This window comes from Heteronotia binoei, chromosome 5 (genome assembly GCF_032191835.1).
Source record: "Heteronotia binoei isolate CCM8104 ecotype False Entrance Well chromosome 5, APGP_CSIRO_Hbin_v1, whole genome shotgun sequence".
Taxonomy (NCBI): domain Eukaryota; kingdom Metazoa; phylum Chordata; class Lepidosauria; order Squamata; family Gekkonidae; genus Heteronotia; species Heteronotia binoei.
Window position 1 is genome coordinate 78,324,736 of NC_083227.1, and position 23,290 is coordinate 78,348,025.

At 43.4% G+C, this 23,290-nt stretch overlaps 1 protein-coding gene across 3 annotated transcripts in view; it reads left to right on the forward strand.

Annotated features, from left to right (window-relative positions):
* SLC41A3 (solute carrier family 41 member 3) overlaps positions 1–23,290 on the forward strand; it is a 72,369-nt gene that overhangs the window by 5,485 nt on the left and 43,594 nt on the right. Inside the window, exons 1-2 of one of the 3 annotated variants that reach the window (XM_060239669.1) lie at positions 4,408–4,623; positions 6,304–6,618. In XM_060239669.1, coding sequence (XP_060095652.1) covers positions 6,328–6,618 — 291 coding nt within the window. In that variant the 5' untranslated portion in view covers positions 4,408–4,623; positions 6,304–6,327. Of the gene's footprint in view, positions 1–4,407; positions 4,624–6,303; positions 6,619–14,782; positions 15,740–23,290 lie in introns of those variants that run through there. The other 2 variants (XM_060239670.1, XM_060239672.1) reach the window with 2 other exon arrangements.

A 23,290-nucleotide genomic window follows, 5' to 3' on the forward strand; every position in this document is an offset into this window, starting at 1 on the left:
CCAGATCTCCATAGGGAGCTGATTCCACCAGGCTGGGGCCAGGACCGAAAAAGCCCTGGCCCTGGTAGAGGCAAGGCAGACATCTCTTGGGTCAGGGATGGTCAAAAGATCTTGGTAGGCCGAATGAAGTGACCTCCGGGGCATATATGGGAAGAGACGGTCCCACAGGCATGTTGGTCCCAGGCTGCGCAAGGCTTTAAAAGTCAAAACTAAGATCTTGAAATGGACCCGGTACTCTATAGGCAGCCGGTGCAGACTGTGAAGTGTCAGCCGTATGCTCACCCGTACATGTGATGCAGTCAGCAGGCAAGCTGCCGTACTCTGTACCCACTGCAGTTTCTGGATCAGCCTTAAGGGCAAGCCAGCATAGAGTTCCAACAATACAATATGCTGTGGCTAATAGCCACTGATGAACCTCTGCTCCATATGTTTATCCAGTCCCCTCTTGAAGCTGGCCATACTTGCAGCCACCACCACCTCCTGTGGTAGTGAATTCCATGTGTTAATCACCCTTTGGGTGAAGAAGTACTTAAATTTTATGCAAATAACTTTCCATTTCAAACCATGCTGCTTTTTCTGGTTCCTCATGCTTTTCTTTTTAAAATCATTCCAGCTGTTGTGATATAGTGACATAGCAATACACTGGAAATCTGTATCTTTTGTTTAACAATAACATTTTGAAATGGGTGGGCAAGTTAAAACTTAGCACTGACAGAAAAAGTTAGAAAAAGCATGTACAGAAAAGTTAGCAGAGCAGTTTCAAACATAACTCTGCAATGATTTAGAAATGCAGCAGACATTTCAGGACAGAGGGAAAGGATTTTCAGGAAAAAAAATCTCTCAACCCTCCTGTATTACAAATGGGACACAAACGGTTGTGTCTGAAATGGTTAAAAAAAAGTTAGCAAGCAGCAGCCTCAACTGTTTTTATAGGCAGTGTGAAAGTCCCCTATTTAGCCCTTCCCATTGCAGGGGTCAACAATTACAAAACAATAGTTTTAACTCAGCAATTACAGTCAAATAAATGTGCAACCACCAGTACATCAAAATTTGTAACAAAGGCAGAAACAACAAGCAATAGCAACCAAGTAAGTGTCCAGGTAAACAGCAAGATAGATGCTAAGTTAGCTTGTTCAGGTAGGGAGCTTCATTAAGAAGGTGCTACTACCGAATGACAGATTAATATGGGAGCAGACAGTCTTGACCCAAGTTCCAGGCCACTCAGCGTTTTAACCAGCCATTTGAATCATGCTCAGAACAAACTGGTAGCAAGTTAAGCTCTTCCATACTGGTGAGGTGTTCTGAGCAGTCTACTGACATCATCTGGTACAACTTGCTTACACTGGTGTGATCCAAGCCGACCCACCTGCATTCTGTTCTGTTTTTGTTTCCAAACACTTTTGATAGACAGCCTGATGCAGTAATCAAACCTACATGAAAAAAAGTGGGCAGATTCTTCTTTACACAGAGGGTGGTTAAAATGTGAAATTTGCTGCCAAAGGATGTAGTGATGACCACAGCAATAGACGGCTTTAAAGGGGGATTTGATGGATTCATGGAGGATAATATCAGTGACTACTAGTCATAGTGACTGAGGGGAACTTCAATGTTCAGAGGCACTAGACCTCTGAATGCCAGAGCCAAGAAGCAACATCAGGGAAGGTCTTGGCCTCTGTGGCTTGTTCTTGGCCCTTCAGAGGAACTGGTTGGCCACTATGTGAGACAGGATGCTGGACTAGATGGACCACTAGTTAGATCCAGGAGGACTCTTCTTATGTTCTTAAGGGAGATGGCATACCGCCTGAATTTGGCTAAAGTTGCTTCAGATTCTGGAAAATGGATGTCCATTTGCAGGGCCAGCTGTAGCATTCCCAACATATGAAATTGACCCTTTAAGAGGAGTATAATCTTGATTAGAACAGTACGGATATCCAATTGATGGTCTACAAACATTGGCATCAGTACTTCAGTTTTATTGGGTTGAATTTTATCCCTCCCACCCCCATGTGAAATTCATTACCAATTTCAGACTGCCCACAGTCTCACTTGGATTGGATGAAAAGGACAACAAACATACTAGTGATGTTTTACTCAATGACTTTCTCATTGATACCCTCAATACTTCGCTCTCCTCCTTACTCTCTTCCCCCTTGTCTGCACAGTGGCTGGCTGTCTTGCAGCTGTAATAACAGGATTTCACCATCTGATTTTAAACTGTAAAATGATTGTTATTTTAATTGTTTATCTAAGCTTGATGTTTTTCACATTTGTTGTACATCACCCAGAGCCTTGCTATAGCAGAGATGGGTGATTCATAAATCTAATAATAAATAAAATAAAAAATAATATACACATTAAACAGCACAATAGACAAGACAGAACCCGGTGGAAACTCATAGCAAAAGGGGAAGATCTACAGCAGGGGTGGCCAACGGTAGCTCTCCAGATGTTTTTTGCCCACAACTCCCATCAGCCCCAGCCAGCATGGCCAATGGCTGGGGCTGATGGGAGTTATAGGCAAAAAACATCTGGAGAGCTAATGTTGGCCACCCCTGATCTACAGGGAATGCAGTAAATATACAAAGAAATAATTCAGGAGACATACTCGGAATTTATAATGGCTTAGTAAAACCAAACTGCAGAATGAGAATACGCATTATTCATAAAATGGAAGTATGTGGTCAAATAAGTTTTTACAAATAATTAATAGTCTTCCTGCCTTTTCTCTTGATACAAGAAGGCTATTTATTTATATATTTATAAAACAAAGCCTGTAAAATCCAGACTAGCAAAAATGGAATACAATTCTAACAATTCAGAAGAGATGGAATTTATCTCTATTACTCTGAAATGTATTAATCCCACAAGAGCTTCATCACAGGATTTATTTGGCAATTTCTTCTCCATGCTTATGCCAAAAACTCCAGGAAAGTAAATGTGTAAAATAAAAAAGATAGGCTGTTTAAAAATCGCTACACAAATTCTACAAGGACAGAACACAGACCAAAGCTGTTGTCAATATTTTTCCAGATCTTACACTTATATTACAAACAATAAATTACATATTTGGCAGACTATTTTATGCTGGCTAGTTCAAGAACTCACAAATACAGCTGCCAAATGTGTACTGGTCAATCTAGCTGACACACACAAACACAATGCGTTTGCCCAGAAGTGTTGGAAATAATATTTTTAGGTAAGTGTTCAGGTCGTTGAGCAGTCAGAGGCCTTGATCTGCAGCCACAAACTCCAGGAAAGTTTTGGAGTAAATGATCATTTCTCATTCAGTCTATTTGCATCATGCATGAGTGATTTGATGTCTTTGTCTGGGGTACTGTTTATCTTGCAGGTTCGAGGGTACTGCATTTTTCATTCCTTCTATGGGGCTTTTATTGTAGAAAAAGTTCATCAGAAACTCATTTGAATATTAAGCCACACCCCGATGTCCCCATTGTTTGCATAGGGTTTTGTAGAAAAAGCCCAGCAGCAACTCATTTGCATATTAGGCCACACCCCTGACACAAAGCCTGTGCGTTCCTGCTCAAAAAACGCCCTGTCTTCTACACATAATGTTCCCCAATGTTCCCTCTAAGCTGCAGAGTCTTATGAGCAAAAATTCTACTTTGTGAGCTACTGGCATTAAAGTGGTGAGCTAAATTATCGCGCTCTAGGGCCGTTTTTCCTGAACTAAAAGGTGTGAGCCAAAGCCGAAAAAAATTGTGAGCTAGCTCACACTAACTCAGCTTAGAGGGAACACTGTTCATCATTGTCTGCCATTAGCTTTCCCTGGCGTGGTATAAAGGTAAAAGTCCAAGCACCAGTCCTTTCCAACTCTGGGGTGAGGTTGCTTTCACAACATTTTCACTGCAGACTTTTTACGGGATCGTTTGCCATTGCCTTCCCCAGTCATTTACACTTTCCCCCCAGCAAGCTGGGTACTCTTTTTACCGACCTCGGAAGGATGGAAGGCTGAGTCAACCTGGAGCCGACTACCTGAACCAGCTTCCGCTGGGATTGAACTCAGGTCATAAGTAGAGGGCTCCAACAGCAGTACTGCAGCTTACCACTCTGCACTTAAAACTGGAGAAAGGTTATGTTTCGAGGCCCTCTTTATAGTCAGCATGAGGAAAGTGCCCCCACCCCAGGGCACCGTGCTATCTTTGGGATTTACGAACGCCCCCAGACAGGCCAGTGCTCAAGGAACTCTTTTTAACACTCCCCCTTCCCCGAAATTGCGAGGAAGGCAGAGACAGCAAAGTCTCTGGCGGGGCGACTCTTTGCAAGTATGCGCCCCAACGCCTGGGCCAGCTCTCTCTGGCCAAAGCAAAGGGGCGGCGCCCTCTATCCGTTGCCGCGCGCCCCTTTCTCTTCGCGCCTGCCAGTATCTGCGGGCCTTCGTCTCCGGCTGCTTCCTTTTTCCGCTTTGCAAAGAGAAGCCGCTTTCAGGCTATAACGGGACTGTTGTGACAGCGAGCGCGACAGAAGCAGGCCGGAGGGAGGAGGCCACGCTCCCGCTGTTTGCATACCCTTCGTCCTCTCTGGCATGCGCTCCAGGTGGGTGCGATGCCCTTCTTCGGTCCAAGGGGGCGATAAAGCCCTGGCAAAGGAGGACAAAGGCTCTGGGTAAGTGCTGGAGGATCGGAAGGGGGTGTGTCTCGCCGGGTTGTCTTCAAGAGCTGTGAATAAGTGATGACGGAATTGCAACCCTGACGATTATCTGTTGTTTTACTATCGTTTTTTCTCACTATTTTGTCTTCCTCCTCTTCGCCCGTTTTGCTCCCTGCTCTCGAGTCGTAACCCATGTGGTTTTGCTAACCCGATACTTACTAAACCGCACGGTCTTGTTTTACTGCTGTTCCGATTATTGATTCCAGATGGGCACCGACGTGCGTCTCTAGCAGGCAGCAAAATGAAACAGGAGGCCCGTGGCTCCAGAATTTATTTCAGCATAAGCTTTCGCGAGTCGGAGCTCACTTCATCAGGTGCATGAAGTGTACGTCTATAAGGCGAATGCATTTATATTTGCAACAGAAGGGAGGGGGTTGATGTCATAGAGGGAAGTTTAAAACGAGATCCAGTCAAAAGACTAATCACATTGATTTTGTATCTTCGTCATGCATCTGATGAAGCAAAGCTTATGCAGGAACAAAGCTGATAAACTTATAGTCTTAAAGTGTTCTGCTCTGGTGAATGTATTCATCTTTGGAATACCATAGACTATGTTTTTGTTTAGCTGTAAGAGATCACTCCTCTGGAAAATTCAGGGAATTAAATATGAATGCAATCAGTGCATAGATGAAATTAGGAACCAGCATTGTTGGATACTTGCGAGCCCCAAGAGTCATATATTCTGCAAACTATGCAAAACTGAATTATTCAGGAGGGCTTTTCTATGCAGATAGTAGTGCAGCACTGTACAAAACTATTACTTGGATAGATTATTAGGGACTGTGTTCTATATTACTGTGTATAATTTGCTGTAAGGTGGATCCCACTGTGTAATTGCATCATGTCATGTTAACAGTATGCTTTGCTTCAGTTCTGCTTTTTGAATTTGTGGTTGGTTCTACAGGCCTAATCCTAATTGCATTGTTGATTGAGCATCCCATCTCACTGATTGTATTAACTCAGCCTGTGTAATTCGCCTTGAGTCCCAGTGAGAAAGGCGGACTATAAAGTATGTGGAATTTACATGTGGAATTCACTGCCACAGGAGGTGGTGGCGGCCACAAGTATAGCCACCTTCAAGAGGGGTTTAGATAAAAATATGGAGCACAGGTCCATCAGTGGCTATTAGCCACAGTGTATGGAGCACAGGTCCACCAGTGGCTATTAGCCACAGTGTATGTGTGTATATAACATTTTTTGCCACTGTGTGACACAGAGTGTTGGACTTGATGGGCCGTTGGCCTGATCCAACATGGCTTCTCTTATGTTCTTATGCAAACAAATACATTTATTTAACAATAAACCACTCCTGGAAGCTAAGAGCAGCTGCTGTCCAGGCAGTAATCAGGGGGTGTGGCCTAATATGCAAATAAGTTCCTACTGGGCTTTTTCTACAAAAACAAGCCCTGTTTAGGAGCTAGTTTGTGTGAATGTTCTATGGGAATCACTCCAGGAGTCAGTAAAATTAAATTGAGAGACCTCTCAGATGCACAAAAAAAGGTTAAGTTAAATTTTAAAAAGCCAGCATGCTGTTCTTTTTAAAGGTGCCATGGGATATCTCACCTTATTGCTTCCTTATATCTCCCCCCCCCCCGCTCCCCCTGATATATTTCTTTTTTCACCTTAACTTAAAAGCACTCCTGAACTGGAAAAGCCAACATGAAAGGTGAAGAAGCTCGGCAGCGAAGGAAGGAAGGCCGATCTAGAAATGGAGAGCGGTCCAGGCACAAAGCAAAAGCCAAGAGTAAACATAAAGAAAGCAAACTTGGCACCCAGGGGACAGAGGATGGCCCTTTGCTCCTGCCTCCCAAGCAGTCAGCTGAGGCAAAAGTGGCTATGGCAAAGCTTCAGGAGGAATCTGCCCTTTCCATTGGCCTTCAGGTGCTCTTGCCTTACTTGCTGGCTGGCATAGGCATGGTCCTTGCGGGGATGGTCTTGGATTACGTTCAGGTAGGAAAAATGGAAAGTCCTGTGTTTTTGCTTCAAGTGAGTTCAGGTATTACAGAATAGGTTCTGCTTGCTTTCTCTTTCAGGCATCCACAGGCTAAACAGATAAACAAGAAGACCTCATCTTAGTTTGACCAGCAACTTCTGCCTTATCTAATTTAGATATAATAAGTCTAGGGTTGCCAGTTGTTGGTTGGATAATTCCTGGAGATTTTGGGGTTGGAGCCTGGGAAGAGTGGGGTTTGGGGAGGACTTCAATTAGATGTAATTTCATGGAGTCCACCTTCCATTTTCTCCAGGGGAACTGATTTTTGTTTCCTGGAGATCAGTTGTAATCCCATGAGATCTACAGCTACCACATGGAACCCTAATAATAACTCAGTGGTGTCAGCATGTTGGCATCTACAGGATGCCACCACTTATAAATTATTTGAGAATCTGGGGAGGCTGCATGTTATATGTCATTCTGTGAGTATTTTCCCAGACTGCTTTTTCTCCTAGATTTTTCAATCAAAAAACAAAAGATTGAAATAGATTACTTGTAACAGGTTTCTTTTCCGGCATTATTGCAGTCCTTCCTCTCCCCCCCACACACTGTTTGATTTATTCAACCAGTAAGGTCATGCTGTTCCTAATGTATCTGATAGTCTGACACTGAAAGCCTTGTTTCATGTCCTAACAACTTTCAGTGAGCTGGGTCTATTTCTCACTGGCATGAATCTTGTGAAGCTCTTCAGAATTAGGGAGATCATTTAGAAGGGCCCTCTAATCTAATGGAAACTAATTCAGATAGGCATTGTGTTCTTAACTCATTTTGTTTTGAGAGGTAATGAAGGACACACTGTCTCTGCTTTCAGGAATTCTGTAAATGGATGCATACAGTAGGGTCTATTAATAAGCAGTTGCTCAATTTTGAATGTAGGCCCCTTTCAGACCATTAAGCCACTACTATTGAGTTAGGCCTATGCTCTGAGTATCCAATATCTACCAGGTAGATGTATTAAATATTCAGGAGTGTATACCATTTTTTGGTACTAGTGTAAATTTTAGTTCTCACTTCGTTAACTTGGCTGACAATCCAGCTCCCAGTCTTTGTTTACGTGTCTCCTTTTATATAAACACATGTATATATGTATATGTATGTGCATCCATTGATCAGGCAGAGTATATTGTAACTTGCAGAATTTCATGTCTAATAAATATCCGTTAACAGTCTTTAAATTGTAGGGTCACTGGGGCAGATATGGGTCCCTTTTGCTTGTGTCAGAAAATGCCACATAACTTAACTGTGCAAATATAAGTGATTATGATGCCCACCTACTTGAGTGACAGCTGTGCAGAGTATTGTTATGATTGTATGCAGGTATCAAGGTAACTGCAGCTAGTTGTAATGTCCAAATGCAGATAGTCCAACAAATCAAGATTTGTTAGTTGGATTTCAAACTAGGATTTGTAGCTGGCTTGTTAGCCGCAGTTTGTAGCACCTGTGATGTGTCTGAATTCATCACTCACAATTTGTTAAAAAGAAAAAGGCTACAGACTCAAGTTTTTTTTTTAACAGCTGGGAATTCAGACAACCTGGAGCATATTTTGGCATAATTATATATATTGATATAATTTTATTAAGTCACCAATGTGAAGGCAGGGGGAAAAAACCTCTCTGCAGTAGGTGAAGGAAATGGCTACTCTGAGGGAAATGGCTGGTGTGGTGGACGAGACTAAAATCCAAGCTTTTCCACTCACACAGCAGCTATCCAGGCTTTGCTGTGATCTTTTCAAAACTTTGGAGGCAAGTAGATTTGAGAAGGATCGGAGAAAAGCCAGGGAAACCCTCAGAGGTGCACGAATGCACTATGATGCTGCAGGGAAGCCCCCACCCCCCAAAAAACCATTTCCCAATACCTATACAAAAAAAGGTCAAAGTCATTTATTAGGGTATTACACCAGCATAAAACACATTTCCCAATACCATTGAACCATTGTTGATAGGATTAACATTAAACATGAAAAGTAGGTCCAGTTAGAAAGTTACAGAGCTATGACTGAATTAATTAACTTCTGTAAGGGCTAGGATATGCCAGATATTAGTGCCACTGGTGAGTTAGAAATCCAAAGTCCTTGTTAAGACCAGGAAGGGGCGAGGATAGTGTTAATCTTCTTGATATGCTGCTGTTCAGCAGATTTTGTTTTTCATTTTCCTTTGAGTTCTTTTGTTAGAGAATGGAGACTTACAGATCTATAGTGGAATGCCCCTGGAAGATGCCAGTTAGATTCTCATAGAGAATAATCTTAAGCAGGTCTCCTTGCAATATTAGGCCTGAACTTTCACCTTGAATGTTTCTCCTCACTCATTTTTATTGCAGTGAGCATTACATTTATTGATGGATTTAGTTCATTTCCCACAAGAATTAAATAAGCAAATGCAATGCAAGTGCAGAACCAACCGTAAAACCCTTACATGCCCTAGCTACCTTTGGTTTTTGTTATTGGGTTAGTGGTGAGTCTGCAGTTCAGAACTGCCCCAGGTCAGAAATGACTGCCAAGCAAATAGGAAATGCTGCTCTAAATTGATCCTCCATTTGTTTCTGCTGTTTCTCAGTTGCTCCCATTCAGTCTTGAACCCAGAGTGGGACAAATGATTCTGGAAGAGAGAGAATGCAAGCAAGGAAGGTTTTAGTGCCTGCTAGGTAGTGCAAGCACCAGTCGTTTTCGACTTTGGGGTGACGCTGCTTTCACGACAGACTTTTTACGGGGTGGTTTGCCATTGCCTTCCCCAGTCATCTACATTTCTCCCCCAGCAAGCTGGGTACTCATTTTACCGACCCGGAAAGATGGAAGGCTTAGTCAACCTGGAGCCAGCTACCTGAACCAGCTTCTGCTGGGATCAAACTCAGGTGGTGAGCAGAGGGCTTCGAATGCAGTACTGCAGCTTTACCACTCTGCACCATGGGGCTCTAGTGCCTGCTACCCACCCTTATATTCTCTAACAGTGCTATCCTAAGCAGAGTTACAGCCTTCTAAGCTCATTAACATCAATGGATGTAACTTTCTTTAGGACTATTAACTCTGGATGTTCCTTTGTTTAGGATTGCACAGTTAATCTACTCCCTCCCATTTACAGGGATTTGGCAGTAGATTGATTCTGCTACCAAAGTCTGCCAATGCCACATCTCTGTTTGGCCTTCTTTGTGTAGTTTCAGGCAAATTCTGTGTCATCTCTCTCTCTGTTTGACATGTGTAGAATGGGTTGCTAATTGCTCAGCTCACTGGTTTGTATTGAGAATTATAGAATCACAGAATTGAAAGAGGCCATATAGGCCATCTAGTCTAACCCCCTGCTCAATGTAAGATTAGCCTAAAGTATCCTTGAAAAGTGTTCTTCCAACTGTGCTTGAAGACTGCCAGCGAGGGGGAGCCTTTCTAAGCAGCTGATTCAATGGCTAAACTATGCTTACTGTTTAAAAAATCCAGCTGGTGCCTTTCCACCTATAATTTAAACCCATTATTGTAAGTCCTGTCCTCTGCTGCCAACAGGAGCCTGCCCTCCTCTAAGTGACAGCCCTTCAGATACATAAAGAGAGCAGTCATGTTTCCTCAATCTGCTCTTCTCCAATCTGCTCACTGAACACCTCCCTTCATTCAGATGAAATGACATTGACAGCATTTCCACATCCCTCAGCCTTTCCTCTTAGGGCTTGGTCACCAGACCCTTGATCATTCTCATTGCTCTTTTCTGCCCCCACTTCATTTTGTCCACATCCTTTTTGAAGTGAGGCCTCCAAAATAGCACATAGTACTCCTTGTGCAGTCTGACCAGTACAATGTAAGTTGGACTATGACATCTTATGATTTGATGTCATGCCTCTTTTGATACACTCCAAAGCCACTTTAGCATCACACTGACTGCTCATATTAAGCTTACTGTCCACCTATACCCCAAGATGTCATTCACACACACTGCTACCCAGAAGTATGTCCCCCATCTAGTATGCAGGCTTCTCAATTTTTTACTCAGTGTTATGATTGTAGGCCTAGTGCGGCCTACAGGCTCCAGGGAAGCCTGAATTAAAGAAGCAATAAGACCTACATCTCTCAGTATCCTTTCTGTCCCTCTGGTTGGGTGGGCAGCAGTTTTGGAGGGAGAACTTGCCCACTGGAGAATAGAAGAGTGGGACCTTGGAGGAAAGGATAAGAGGCCTAGCTAGAGGAGGAGGGGTGTTCTCTCTGGAAAGGCTGGTTTGGAAAGAGGATGCAGCAGGAGAGTTCCCTCATCCAAAGATGGGTGAGTGAATTGGAAGTGGAAGGAGGGAGTTAGTCACATTGGGCCTTTTATTTTCTTTGTACCAGCTTTATTGTTTTTCACATTCACTGTTGCAATGATAGCTAAAACACATTTGTTTGTTTTTGAGCACTTACTATAAACTTATTATTGTTATACTGCCTGGGTCCTCGCATCTCCTTGGTCATGGATAAAAGGTACTTGTTAAGAAGGAAGACACACGGATTGGGTGGGTACTCTGGCCCTCCCAGACAGACTCGTACCAGAGTGGTGGCATCCTGTAGAGGCCCTCCCTGGGCCCCTGCTTGTGACACCCATATTTAGAACTGTGTGCTTCACCTTATTGAATTGCCGCTTGTTCATATACACCCACTTTTCCAGTGTGTTCAGATTTCATTGAAGTCTATCTCTGTCTTCTGGTGTTCTTGCTGCTCCTCCCAATTTGGTGTCATCTGCAAATTTAATGAGTAGCTCCTCCACACCTCGTCCAGATCATTTTTATAAGCCTTTTTAAAAGTACCAGAACCAATCCCTGTGGCACTCCACTGAACACCTCCCTCCATTCATATGAAATGATATTGACAACTATTCTTTGAATCCAGTTCTCCAACCAATTCCCTATCTACCTGACTATCCTAGAGTCCAGTCTGTAGTTCTCCAGTTTACCTATCATGGGGAACTCTGTCAAAAACGTTACTGAAATCCAGATAAACAACATTGACGACATTCTCATAATTCAGTAAGTCCATTGCTTGATCAGAAAAGGAATTGAGGTTGGCCTGGCAGGACATGTTAGGAACAAATCTGGGGTGACCTTTTGGATCACTAAGCTGTCATTCAGATGCTTGCAGACTGAGTCCAATATCTTCACTGAGGCAGAGGGCAGACTGACTTTCCCATAGTTTCTTGGGTCATCATTCCTTCCTTCCTTTTTTGAAGACTGGGATAACATTTACCTTCCTCCAGTCTTATGGCACATCTCCCATTCTCCAAGAGGACCTGAAGATGATGGACAAAGGCTCTGCAAGCACTCCAAAAAGTTCTTGGAACACTTTTGGGTGCACACCATCTGGCTTAGTGGATTTGTACTCATCCATTGAAGCCAAGTGCCTCTCAACGACCTCTTTGTCCTTGTCAACCAGCAGCCCAGATGCCATGCCTTGCCTACTACCATCTCTAGAGTAGCCTGTTCTCTTCTTAAAGGGAAAAACGGGGGTAAAATAGACACTGAGCCTTTCTGTTTTCTTTTCTGTTTTCTTTTCATCCTCTGTCAGGCCTCCATTTTCGTCCTCAGGCAATAGTGTGTCTATTACACCTTTTTCCTGTGTTTGCTCTTCACATATCTGAAGAAGCTTCCCTTGCTGTAGCAAGTCTCCCTGGCCAGCCTCAGAATGATGGAGCCCACGAGAATGTGCTGTAGAAATGATAATAAATTCATACAAATGGATTTCTAAAATTAGGAGCAAAGCTTAGCTGTTTCGTTGGGTACAACTTTTACCAGTATCAGAGAATAAGGTGTCCTGTCTCCCTGTGTGACTTTATTAAAATGCTATAAAAGTATTTATCCCATTGTTATTGCTGAGTTTTGTTTTTAATAGTGCTTCTGCCTTGTGTCAAGTTATTTCTCTCCCTTCCTCCATTAGTTGTGGAAGGTGTTAAGCACTGGACAAGTGTTGTAATGAAAAGAAAGTTCCGGTTCCACATGCACTCATGATTTCCCTGATGGCAGATTTCTGCTGCTTTACTAGTGACACCTTAAGAGCACAATAAAAAAAAAGTGAAGTGTACTCTCCCAGGTCTCCTGAACTGTATGCCCTTTCAGCATGTTGATTGGTTGCATTTGGGCTTTTTATGGCACTTCACGTGGAGGTGGACAGACAGAAATAAACTTGTTTACCTCAACTGTTACTCTTAATAAAGGCCAGTCACTGCTATGTCACTTTATGGCATCTACTTATACAACTGAACCTCTGAGATAAGAAAACACTAGATCTCACTAGTTCCAGTTGATATCAGAGGCTTGTTTCCTCAGACTTGAGATGCAGCAGAAGGTTAGCTTCTATAGTTGACCCCTCAGCAAGCAGAAACAACAGGGCACTTTCAGAGCCCAGGACTGAAAGTTAAGCTCCGTGTTGCTTCTGCTTACTTAGGGGCTGGAAGAAATCTCTGACCCCCCCAGCAAGCAGAAACAACAGGCACTAAAAGTGCCCAGAACTGAAAGTTAAGCTCCACGTTGGGCTGACGTTGGGCTAGAGGGCCCCTGCAAGAAGAGGCCGTTCTGGCCCTCAAGTGTAGTGGCGGGGGTAGGGTGCAGATGGCTCCATTGCAGACAGGGCAGGGTAGGCTGGCACACACAATTGGAGGTCCCAGCTGCAGTCCGGGGCTGGGGATCAGTGCAGAGGTGATGTTCGCCTGCAGGGGTATTCTGGCCTGGTCTCACTGGCCACTCGAGTGAGGGTGGGAGCTGCGCTTGGGCAGCCTCGGCTCACCCTCCGACAGGAAGAAATCCGAATTGGAGGTCTTGTAGCCCCAGAAGTCAGTTGCGACTTGGTGGCGCCTTCCAACCCCCCCTTGTCCTGCTGGGCTTACCTACCTGGATTATGCTACAGGTTAGGGCAGGAGACCGTGTGGCACGTATCTAAACCTCTGAGTGGCTTCCCACCAGAGCTGCTGAAAGAGGGGTGGAAAGGGATCACCTTGGGACAGCTGTGGGGAGGGGGGAGGCTGTATGGCAGCGAGCTGGCAGCTTTCCTCCTCAGCGGTGGTAGGAGAGAAGGCCATGGAGGTTGGAGCCACTATGTGCCCCCTGAAAAAAAAATCAGGGCCTCCCAATTCTTCAAATCCTGGCTACGGGGCTGACTGAGGCCCTCCCCCCACTCTATCGGTGAGTGAGAATTCTGTCTCCTCAGTGTTCTACTGGGCCTCAACAGTTGCTATGGTGTTTGATGAAGCCTCATTCATTTTGGAAGGGGAAATTAGAGCTCTGTATCTCAGCAAGTGACTGTAATTAAAAATAGGTAGAAGAGGTAGACTTGGTGAACCATGTCAAGAATAGCTCAAAATATAAGAAAGGAAGAAAGTAAATCTAAAGGAGAGAACCACAGATGTGCCCTTGCTCGTTTCCTAGCATGAACATATTGGTCGTTTTCGCACTCACCTCCAGCTGGCGCGACCCCCCTCTTCACCGCGCAGGATCTGCGCGGATTTCGCACTAAATGCCGCGGAGCAGCCTTTTGCGCCGGAAACTCCCGGCGCAAAAGCCGCTCAAACGTAAATCGCCAAAAAGCAGTTTGGCATTTGTGCGGCTTTTGCGACGGGAGTTTCCGGCGCAAAAGGCTGCTCCGCGGCATTTAGTGCGAAATCCGCGCAGATCCTGCGTGGTGAAGAGGGGGGTCGCACCGGCTGGAGGTGAGTGCGAAAACGACCATTGAGTATTGTGATGGTTTGCAAACTTTAATGATTCTACTGAGGCCTTGGAAGGATACAGTTCCACCACTTCTACTTTTGAGCTCTAAATGTGGCCTTGGAAGGATACAATTCCATCAGTTTTTTTACTTGTGAGCATTTAAATTGTTAAACCACAAAGACAATAGTGTAGCATTGTTTTTCAGCTATGTATTAAGAGTGCTTTGCATGGGGAGCAGGAAGTTAAAAGCCACATAGAAGCCACTGGAAACATTTTCACTGACTAACAATACTATAGAACTACCTTAAATAAAATTCCTTTGGAGACTCTTATCATGGCCTTTGCAAAGTAGCTGAACGTTGAAGTGATGACAGAAGATAAGGGCGTTTGCCTTTGAAGCTCATTGGCTTTTGCTGTGGAATTTTTTTTCCTGAACGTCAGTCATTTAGAGATAGAGGCTGCATACTTTCTGAACTGGTACAGCTTTTAGGAAGGCTGGGGAAAGGAAGACAGAAAATGGGGTAGAAGGAAAAGAGTTCCCTTCCAGCCAGTGCATCTCCTCGTGGTTCCTGTTGACCTCTTGTATAATTCTTGCAGCTTTGGTAGGATTAAGCTCATGTTCCTGTGACCTTTCTTCACCTTGAGGAAACAAGAGGGAAAAGGAAACAAAACTAAGGAGTTAACTCCTTCCCCTGCCTTGGGATGTCAAGAAAAGTTCAGCATCACACATGGTGAGGTAGAAGGAATTGTGTCTGTTTCAGCAGCTCAGTCTTAAATTTTAATCAGACTGTAATGTAACTTGAGGAGGAAGGACACTGCTGACTTGTTGCATTTGGGATTCCCGTACAACCTGTCACTCCTCATGCTGTTGCTACTTTTCAATGCGGCAGTTCAAGCACGTCTTTCTGGTTTCCAGCCAAGTTTTAGAAGCTGTCGTTTTTGTTTGCGTTTTGTCCACAAACATTTTAATTGTCTCCCTTTTCCTGGATTTTGTTTCCTCTGTGGAGTATAACAAGAAGGAATTGCCCTGAAGCTTAGTAAAGGCTGGGCTCAGCTAAACCAAAGGGATTTTGGAAAGTAATCTTCTTGCTCTTCTGTAGAAGGGGGGAAAAGAAGAAAAGAAGACATCAGCAAAGCTGTAACTGTACAGTACCTTAACTCTGGAATGTGCTGCTGAGAGTGAGGTTCATGTCTCTTCTTGGATTTCATCCTGCTTCTTGAGTATGGGTTAATGGTGTTCAATCATGGTGGTCACCCAGCTGCAATTGGAGCTGTGCTTTCAGGGGAAGAAACTGAGAGGTTTCACTTGCAAGTTAACCAGATCACCCCATGGATTCCTCCCAGAGACATCCTTCTCCATTGTATCTCAGATCTTTGTGCCATTATTCTTGGCAGGTTTAGGCTTGGTGCTTGCTGGCCTCTTGATGGAAGTTGTTCATGTATGTATGTGCTTTCAAGTACCTTAGGAGGCAGAGGGAAAGAGGGTTGGTTTGCATGGGTAACCTTGGGAATCCATTTTTAATTTGTGTATATGAAAGTTGCAAGAGGCAGTGCTGTGCCTTGCCTGCCTATGAGAAAAGGATCCTCTATGAGTATTACTGAACAAGAGTTTCAGCAGTCATTTGGGAGAGTCGACTGAGCATATACTTTGAGCCTGTCAGAGGAAAGAACTTTCATTTTTATTCATAACACACTATTGTATGTAACCATCATAGAATACAGGCACTAAAATTCAGCAGACGTGAGCGAATCCTCATCACTTTTTCAAACAGTAAATAATAATCTCATTCCTGTCAGTAGCATCAAAACAAAGCATTCTGCATGCCCTGGGGACTCCCCACATATAGAAAAAAATATTATTTTGGAAACAGTCCAATGTATCAATTTATTAATTAAAATTAAAATATTTATATTCTGCCTTTGCTGTTGGCTCAAGGCTGTGTGCTCATTGTCCTTCAGGAGGCATTGAGTCTTGTGGGCAGTTGAGTGTCTGTTAATGGAGAAATAGAGAGGGGAGGGGAACTGGGCTGCTTCAGCTCCTAACAGTTCATAGTATCCTGGGGGGAGAAATTAAGGTAAACAGGACTTTTTTTGTAGCAGGAACATCCTGGAGCTTACAGTAGGTCCTATACTAAGAGCCCTGTAAGCTCTTGGAGAATTGGCTACATCATGGGTGTGTGGCAAAGGAGTTCCTGCTACAAAAAAAATCCATGAAGGTAAAGGAATTTGGATTGTGACTGTAATTTCTCATCCCAGTTTAGGATGGTACAGACTTTTAGAGGCTCTGACTAAGATAGTAATGCAGCCCAAGCAGGTATCATGTCTTCCAGTCATAAGGAATTAATTGAATTGCTTCCCTCAAAGCAGACACACAAACAAATTAAGCTGTGAAGGGGGCATAGCCCATAACAGTTCATAGTATCCCAGTATATAGGGCAAAAGTGGGATTGGGGGAAGTGTGGCATGTTTTTCCCAAATGCTGCCCCCTGTTTACAGTTCTCCCAAATGACATGGTGTGGGCAGGTGTTAAGTGCCTTCAAGTCATTTCCAACCTATGACAATGCTGTTAATGTCTTCCAAAACGTTCTATCTTGGATAGCCATTCTTTGGTTTTGCAAACTGAGGGCTGTGGCTTCCTTCATTGAGTCATTGGTGGGACCTCCTCTTTTCCTGCTGCCTTCAGACTTTCCTAGCATTATTGTCTTTTCCAGTGTCTTTTGTCTTCCCATAATGTGACCAAAGTACAATAGCCTCAATTGAGACACTTAGCTTCTAAGGAGAGTTCAAGCTTGATTTGATCAAGAACCCAATTATTTTTCTTCTTGATGTGCTACAGTACCTGTAAAACTTATCTCCAGCATCATATTTCAGATGGCATGGAGAGGAAAGTGCAAAAATGTCCCCTTCCTGGTCATCAGGCCTAGACCTGCATGAAAGGGGAAAACTACACTACAGGGCTGGGTGAGCAAGAAGGCTGCATATAGATAAATGAAGCTTACAACACTGTGGATATGCTTTGCTTTGTATGACATACCAAATAAGTGAAGCCAGGGCTAATGTAAACTACAGCCAAGATAGTGTCACGCATCCCCAGGCTCACCTGTCTGTCTTCTTGCTTCTACTGCCTTTTGCTAATGCTGCAGGGAGTGAAAACATCCCACAGTCAAGCACCTGAGATGGAAGTGGTCCATCTCACAGAACTGCTGGGGCAACTCATTTTCCCAACAGGAGAAGGGAGAGATAGCTGCCATGAAGCACCAGCCAGTGCATATCTTACATCCATGATGGATTGGTTTATATGCTACAGTCACAAAAAGCAATCTCAGCACACATCCACAGCAATGTCATCCTCTTTTCAGACATACGTTTGTATGTAGCCAAAGTGACTCAAGCAGCCATGGAGTTTGGTAGAGTCATGCTATGAGGGTGGAATGGAATTTCCCAGTCTCTTCCCTGCCACTCCACAGTTCTTTACAGGCCCTCATCCTGACCAACTTTATAACAGTAATTGTTCAGAATTGACAGCCTGAACTTTAAGTCCTATAGCGAGATTGTTTATGACAGGAAGGAAAACCTGTCCTTTCATTTTTCTCACTCTCTTTTCTCATTGTCCAGGCTTCAGCTGATAAGCAGAGGACGAAGAGCATGATGTGACTAAAGTCTAAGCATTTCTATGATACTCTTTTTATGAGGGCAAACGCAGAGCAGCTCCTATTGGGCCATTTTGTCTTTTCCATAAGAGTAAAAGTTTTGTGTGGATGGCTGCTGCTGCTGTCAAGTAGCCTTCCACCAGGGTTTGTAAGCTCCACATAATGATGGGTTGGAAAAGCTCTTCAGAGAGTTATTCTGCAGTTACGGTCAATATGCAGCTCTTCTCTAAGTGTGAGAGACATCTTTTATACTAAGCTTTAGAACTCTGCTGCGCACACAGGTTTCCTAGCTTAATGATCGGTAGTTGAAAGTGAGGGTATTCTATCATTTTGGGGCCCTTTATTGCATTATATACTTGGTGATTCTGAATTTGGCCTTTGTATTTGTTGATCCTGACTGGAACTGCACCCAGTGGTGTTTTGGTTTGGGAAGAAATACAGTAATCCTTAGTCCAGCAAGAATGCTCATGCAACTCCCCACAGGCATCACCTGATATACAGCAATACACCAGAGAAAGGAAGCAGGCAGTTCATAAGTACATAAAAGGAATGGAAGCCATACATGTGCTGTTTATCTCTTAGAGTGCTGACATCAACCACTAAATCTGTTTTTCCACCTACAGTCCTAAAAGATTTTGTAGTACAATCCTGCACAGAATTGCGTCCTACTAATTACATTGAAGTCAATGGGCTTAGTTAGGAAAGTGTAATTCTGTGAGGGATTTTGCTATTGGAATTGTATGTTGCTAACACAACATGACATTCTTGTTCTCCCTCAAATAATTGCTTCTCATGGATTGTGTATAGTTCTAAGGTTAATTGGAATCCTTGATTTTATTCATAAATGTTCAAGATAGAAAACTTCTGTCTTCTTGGCCCACCTGACTGTGAGTGCAATGTGAGATAATGTATCCTGAATGATCTTGATCCCTTTGCTCACCAAGGGCTAGTAGCCATTAATGGACAGACCCTCCATGAATCTGTCTAAGCTTTTAAATCCATCTGTAAGCCTAGTGCAAGTGCAGTTATGCATGCCTGGAGGACCAATGGATGCAGTTTTCTTTACCCCTTCTTCTTCCTCATTGCACAACACATATGCACTGTAGCATGTAAGACTAGCTGGAATGGAGAGATATTTCTTTTCTCTCCTTTTAAGCTTTTCTCTTCAATCAGAGTGCCCAGAGTTTACTTCAAGGACTGAAAAGGCAAACATAAAATCTCTAAATACCCCCTTTGCTATGAGCCTTACATTGGCATATAACTTTGTAGTCCAGATAGCCACATGGTTAAGGTAATTGCAAGGGGAGGAGGGAGGAAAGCATAGGAACAAATCTCAAGCTGTGGATTCTTATAACCAAACACAGTGCAACTCACTTTGTACAGTGTCCATTTCAGAAAGGGCAGCTTCTGTGCACACTTTTTTAAAGTGTGTCACGAGGAAGACAAAATTAAAAGGTGCAGACAACGGAAGAATGACAATTTCGATGCTTCATCTTGAATGAATGCAAAGTCACTGAGCCAAAGTCACTGTAAATTCAGCATGCGTACATTAGTTGCTGAAAACAGAAAAGGAGTCTTGGGGCTGACAGGTTTAGTGACAGATAAGCAGAGTCCACTGTATTAGATGAATAAAATAGATTCAGTGTCATCATAATATATGCAGGCAGAGGGAAAGATTGTGAAAGGTAGATTTATTTATTTAGATATTTATATCCCTCTTTTCTCCCCAGTGGGGACTCAAGCCAGTTTATGACATTGTTGTCCCCTCAATCATTTTTATCATCACAATAACAACCCTGTGAGATAACTTAGGCTGAGAATGTGTGGCTGACAAAAGGTCACCCAGTGAGCTTTACATAGCAGAGTGGGGATTCAAACCTGGTTTTCCCAAATCCTAGTCCAACACTAACCACTACACCATAATGACTGTTGTTACAACACACCCCACTAGAGAGCAACCTTAATTTGAAGTGGATGTTTCTGTTGGGGGGGGGGGTCACTTGACCTTTGAGCATTTAGATGCCCTGCTGCTATCTATAAATGAACTATTAGAGTTATCTTTTTAATTTGCCTGGAAGAATATCATCCTGAATGTTTAGACCTCTTTTGTTATTCCAGTGCCACATTTCTTACCCAGCTGGGAAGATTAGCAACTGACAAGGATACATTTTTCCATGGCTTTTTTTCTGGGGGGATGCAGCAGAACAGAGTTCCAGAACTTCTTTGTGGAAACAAAATTCTCAAAAAAAAAAGTTTAAAAATTCATGAGGGACACCCATTTGCTTCTCCTTCATTTCAGTCTTGAGAGTTTGATCACATCTTTTTTCCAGAGGGAAAAAAAAAAGCCCTGTATTTCTCAGTTTTAGTTACATGCAATCTAGGCCATCTCATTGAAATTTTCTGTCATGATGCTGAAAGCCGAAAATGTCTTGTCAATACAGTGATCCAATCAAATATATAAAACTGCCATATACTGAATGAGACTCTTGGCCCATCAAAATGTTTATTATGAACTCTGACTGGAAGTAGCTCTCCAGGGTCTCATCATTTGCTACCTGAACCATTCAACTGGAGATTCCATGGATTGAACCTAGGGCCTTCTACATCGGTGTTTTTAATTCACAGGTTTGCAACCCAGCACTGGGCCACAGTAGCCTCAATACCTGGTTGCAAGAAAAGCCAAAGCTAGCTCTGCCCCCAGCAAAGCCTGAGCTCCATTTAGCTTCCTTCCTTCCCCCGTCTCTGTGTTGTGCAGAGAGAAGCTGGGCTGCCTCTCCTTCCTTCTCCCTCCCTCCTAATGTTTGAGAGAAAAACTGGAGTCCACTAGCACTTTAGACCCATGAAGTGTTCTTCAAGGTATGAGCTTTCATGTGCCTTGCAGTATGTTCTTTTCGGGAAATTTCCCCAGGAGACCTGGGCAGCAAAGAAGGGAGGGGATGTTTTTTCAGCCGGGAGGGGCTGGGAGTGGACATTCCAGTAGCTTTTTTTTTTTTTTAACCAAACGGCCCCTGGGCAGAATTGTTGCTGGTTGGGGTCATCTAATGGTGAGTAAGGCCTTTCTTTCTTTCTTTCTTTCTTTCTTTCTTTCTTTCTTTCTTTCTTTCTTTCTTTCTTTCTTTCTTTCTTTCTTTCTTTCTTTCTTTCTTTCTTTCTTTCTTTCTTTCTTTCTTTCTTTCTTCTTTCCCTGCAGGTGATGCTCTGTCTGTATTCTTTGTGCTGGGAGGAGGGGAAGCAACAGTGGGAGGGCTTCTAGTGCCCTGGCCCCACTGGTGGACATTCTGGTGCTTTTGGGGCATTGTGTGAGAATTTTGGACTGGATGGTCCACTGGCCTGATCCAACATGGCTTCTCTTATGTTCTTATATTCTTCCTTTCCTTTCCTTTCCTTTCCTTTCCTTTCCTTTCCTTTCCTTTCCTTTCCTTTCCTTTCCTTTCCTTTCCTTTCCTTTCCTTTCCTTTCCTTTCCTTTCCTTTCCTTTCCTTTCCTTTCCTTTCCTTTCCTTTCCTTTCCTTTCCTTCCATTTCATTCTTTCCCTTTCTCTTTCTTTCTTTCCTTCCATTTTTACTGGATGAAGCTTTTCTGTTCATCATACTGTTGTTGCAGACATAGGAGCTCTGCCAATGAAAAGTTGGCACCCCCAATTGTAGCCAGCTGACCTTTCTATGAGATTTCTGTGTGAGTGAATGAGAGTGAGAGGTGTGGGGCAGAAAGAGATTATTGGAGAGTACTGCTGTATATCTCAACAGCACTGAAAGTGATGGTACTATGAACTTGGCACCATTTTACTGGTCCTGCTTTTGACAGCTGTCTGACACCAAAATTAAACTTCTCCTGTAGATATTAAAAAAGGATGAAAGAAGTTCACTGGCTAAATATCTGCACAACAGGTTGCTTTTAAAGGCATGGGAAACACAGCCAGTAAAAAGCTGCAAGCCCCTCATAAATATCCTTTTTGGGATAACTGCAGCAAAGCTTGTATGGACTTCATATAACTTGAAATTAATTCATTAATTGCAGTACAATTCTCTGCTACCTTTCACAGCAATTTCCCAGTAGCCAAGGAAAAGTATGAAAAATAGCTGTCAAAAGATTTTCTTGAAACCAAACAAGCTTGGTTGTAGCTTGAAGCAGGGTTCCAGTATTAGCAGCTGAAGGAAGGGCCTACTAAATGTGACAGCATATTTTGAGGTAGAGCAGCTGCCAGGGCCCAGTGTGGATGGTACACAGTGCTGGCATTCCTGATGGCAATGGTAACAGCACTCCCAACTGCATACCCTGGCCAGTGCTGTTGAGGAAAGGGTGGTGTAAGTGGTGCATGCAATTGAACATGGGCATTAGGAGTGCTTGCAAGCTGAAGAAGAACACACACAGAGATAGATGCATGCAGATGTGGGGGTGGAAAAAGAGGACCCTGGGAATGTATGAAAAAGTTTCAGACCACCCACTTTCCATCCTCATTTTGGCTCAGCATGAGTTTCAGAGAGATTTTTCTGAAAACGAAGTTACTTCAGAAGAAGAGGCAGGTTTAGGGGAGTGCCCTTGAAGTGACATCACAGGAAAAGGCGGAGTTTTGGTTCAGTGTGCCCCAGAAGTGACATCACTTGGCCCTTGACCTGGAAGCAACACCACAGGAAATGACATAATTCCTTTCTCCCGGCTCTACACCCAAAATCTCCAGGCTCCACCCCCAAATTTTAGTGGACCACGAAGGAGAAGTGTTAAAATAACCAGGCCATAGGAAAGAAAAGTTTGGGAAACCCTGTTCTACATGCAAAGCATATGTTCTACCATTGAGCCACAGGCCCAATTACCACTAGCCGTTGTTGGAATCTTCATGTGCATCTGCCTTCCACCTCATATCATTCTGTTTTGCTTCCAGAACTTTGTGATGTTCTTTATCTTTATTATGGCTGTTGTCCACCTGGATAGGCGACAGAAGTGGCATTAATAAAATTTGGCATCTTTTCCATGATGCTTCTAAAATGGGCTTCAACATAATGAACCAGTTTCCTGAATTTTAGGACAAGTTGACAGAAAGTTCCTTCACTTCTTGGGAACTAGCCCTCAGTCACCACAACCCTTCTTAAATGGAGATCTGTGTCTTTTTGTGCAAGCATCAGTAATTGCCAGCAGAAAATGGGCTTTTATATCCCTTCAGTAAATAAAAGTGGGAGGAAGGTTGGCATATAGTAGATGGGAGGTGTAGGTGTAGGTAGGAGGATGAATGGGGATGTGGAAGGGACTTCCAACCTTTGCATTTTATTGAAAAGTATAATTCTTCTGCTTTCCTCTTGGTTTCAGTCTTTCTAGGGCCCTTGTCTAGACCCTCCTATTTCCCTG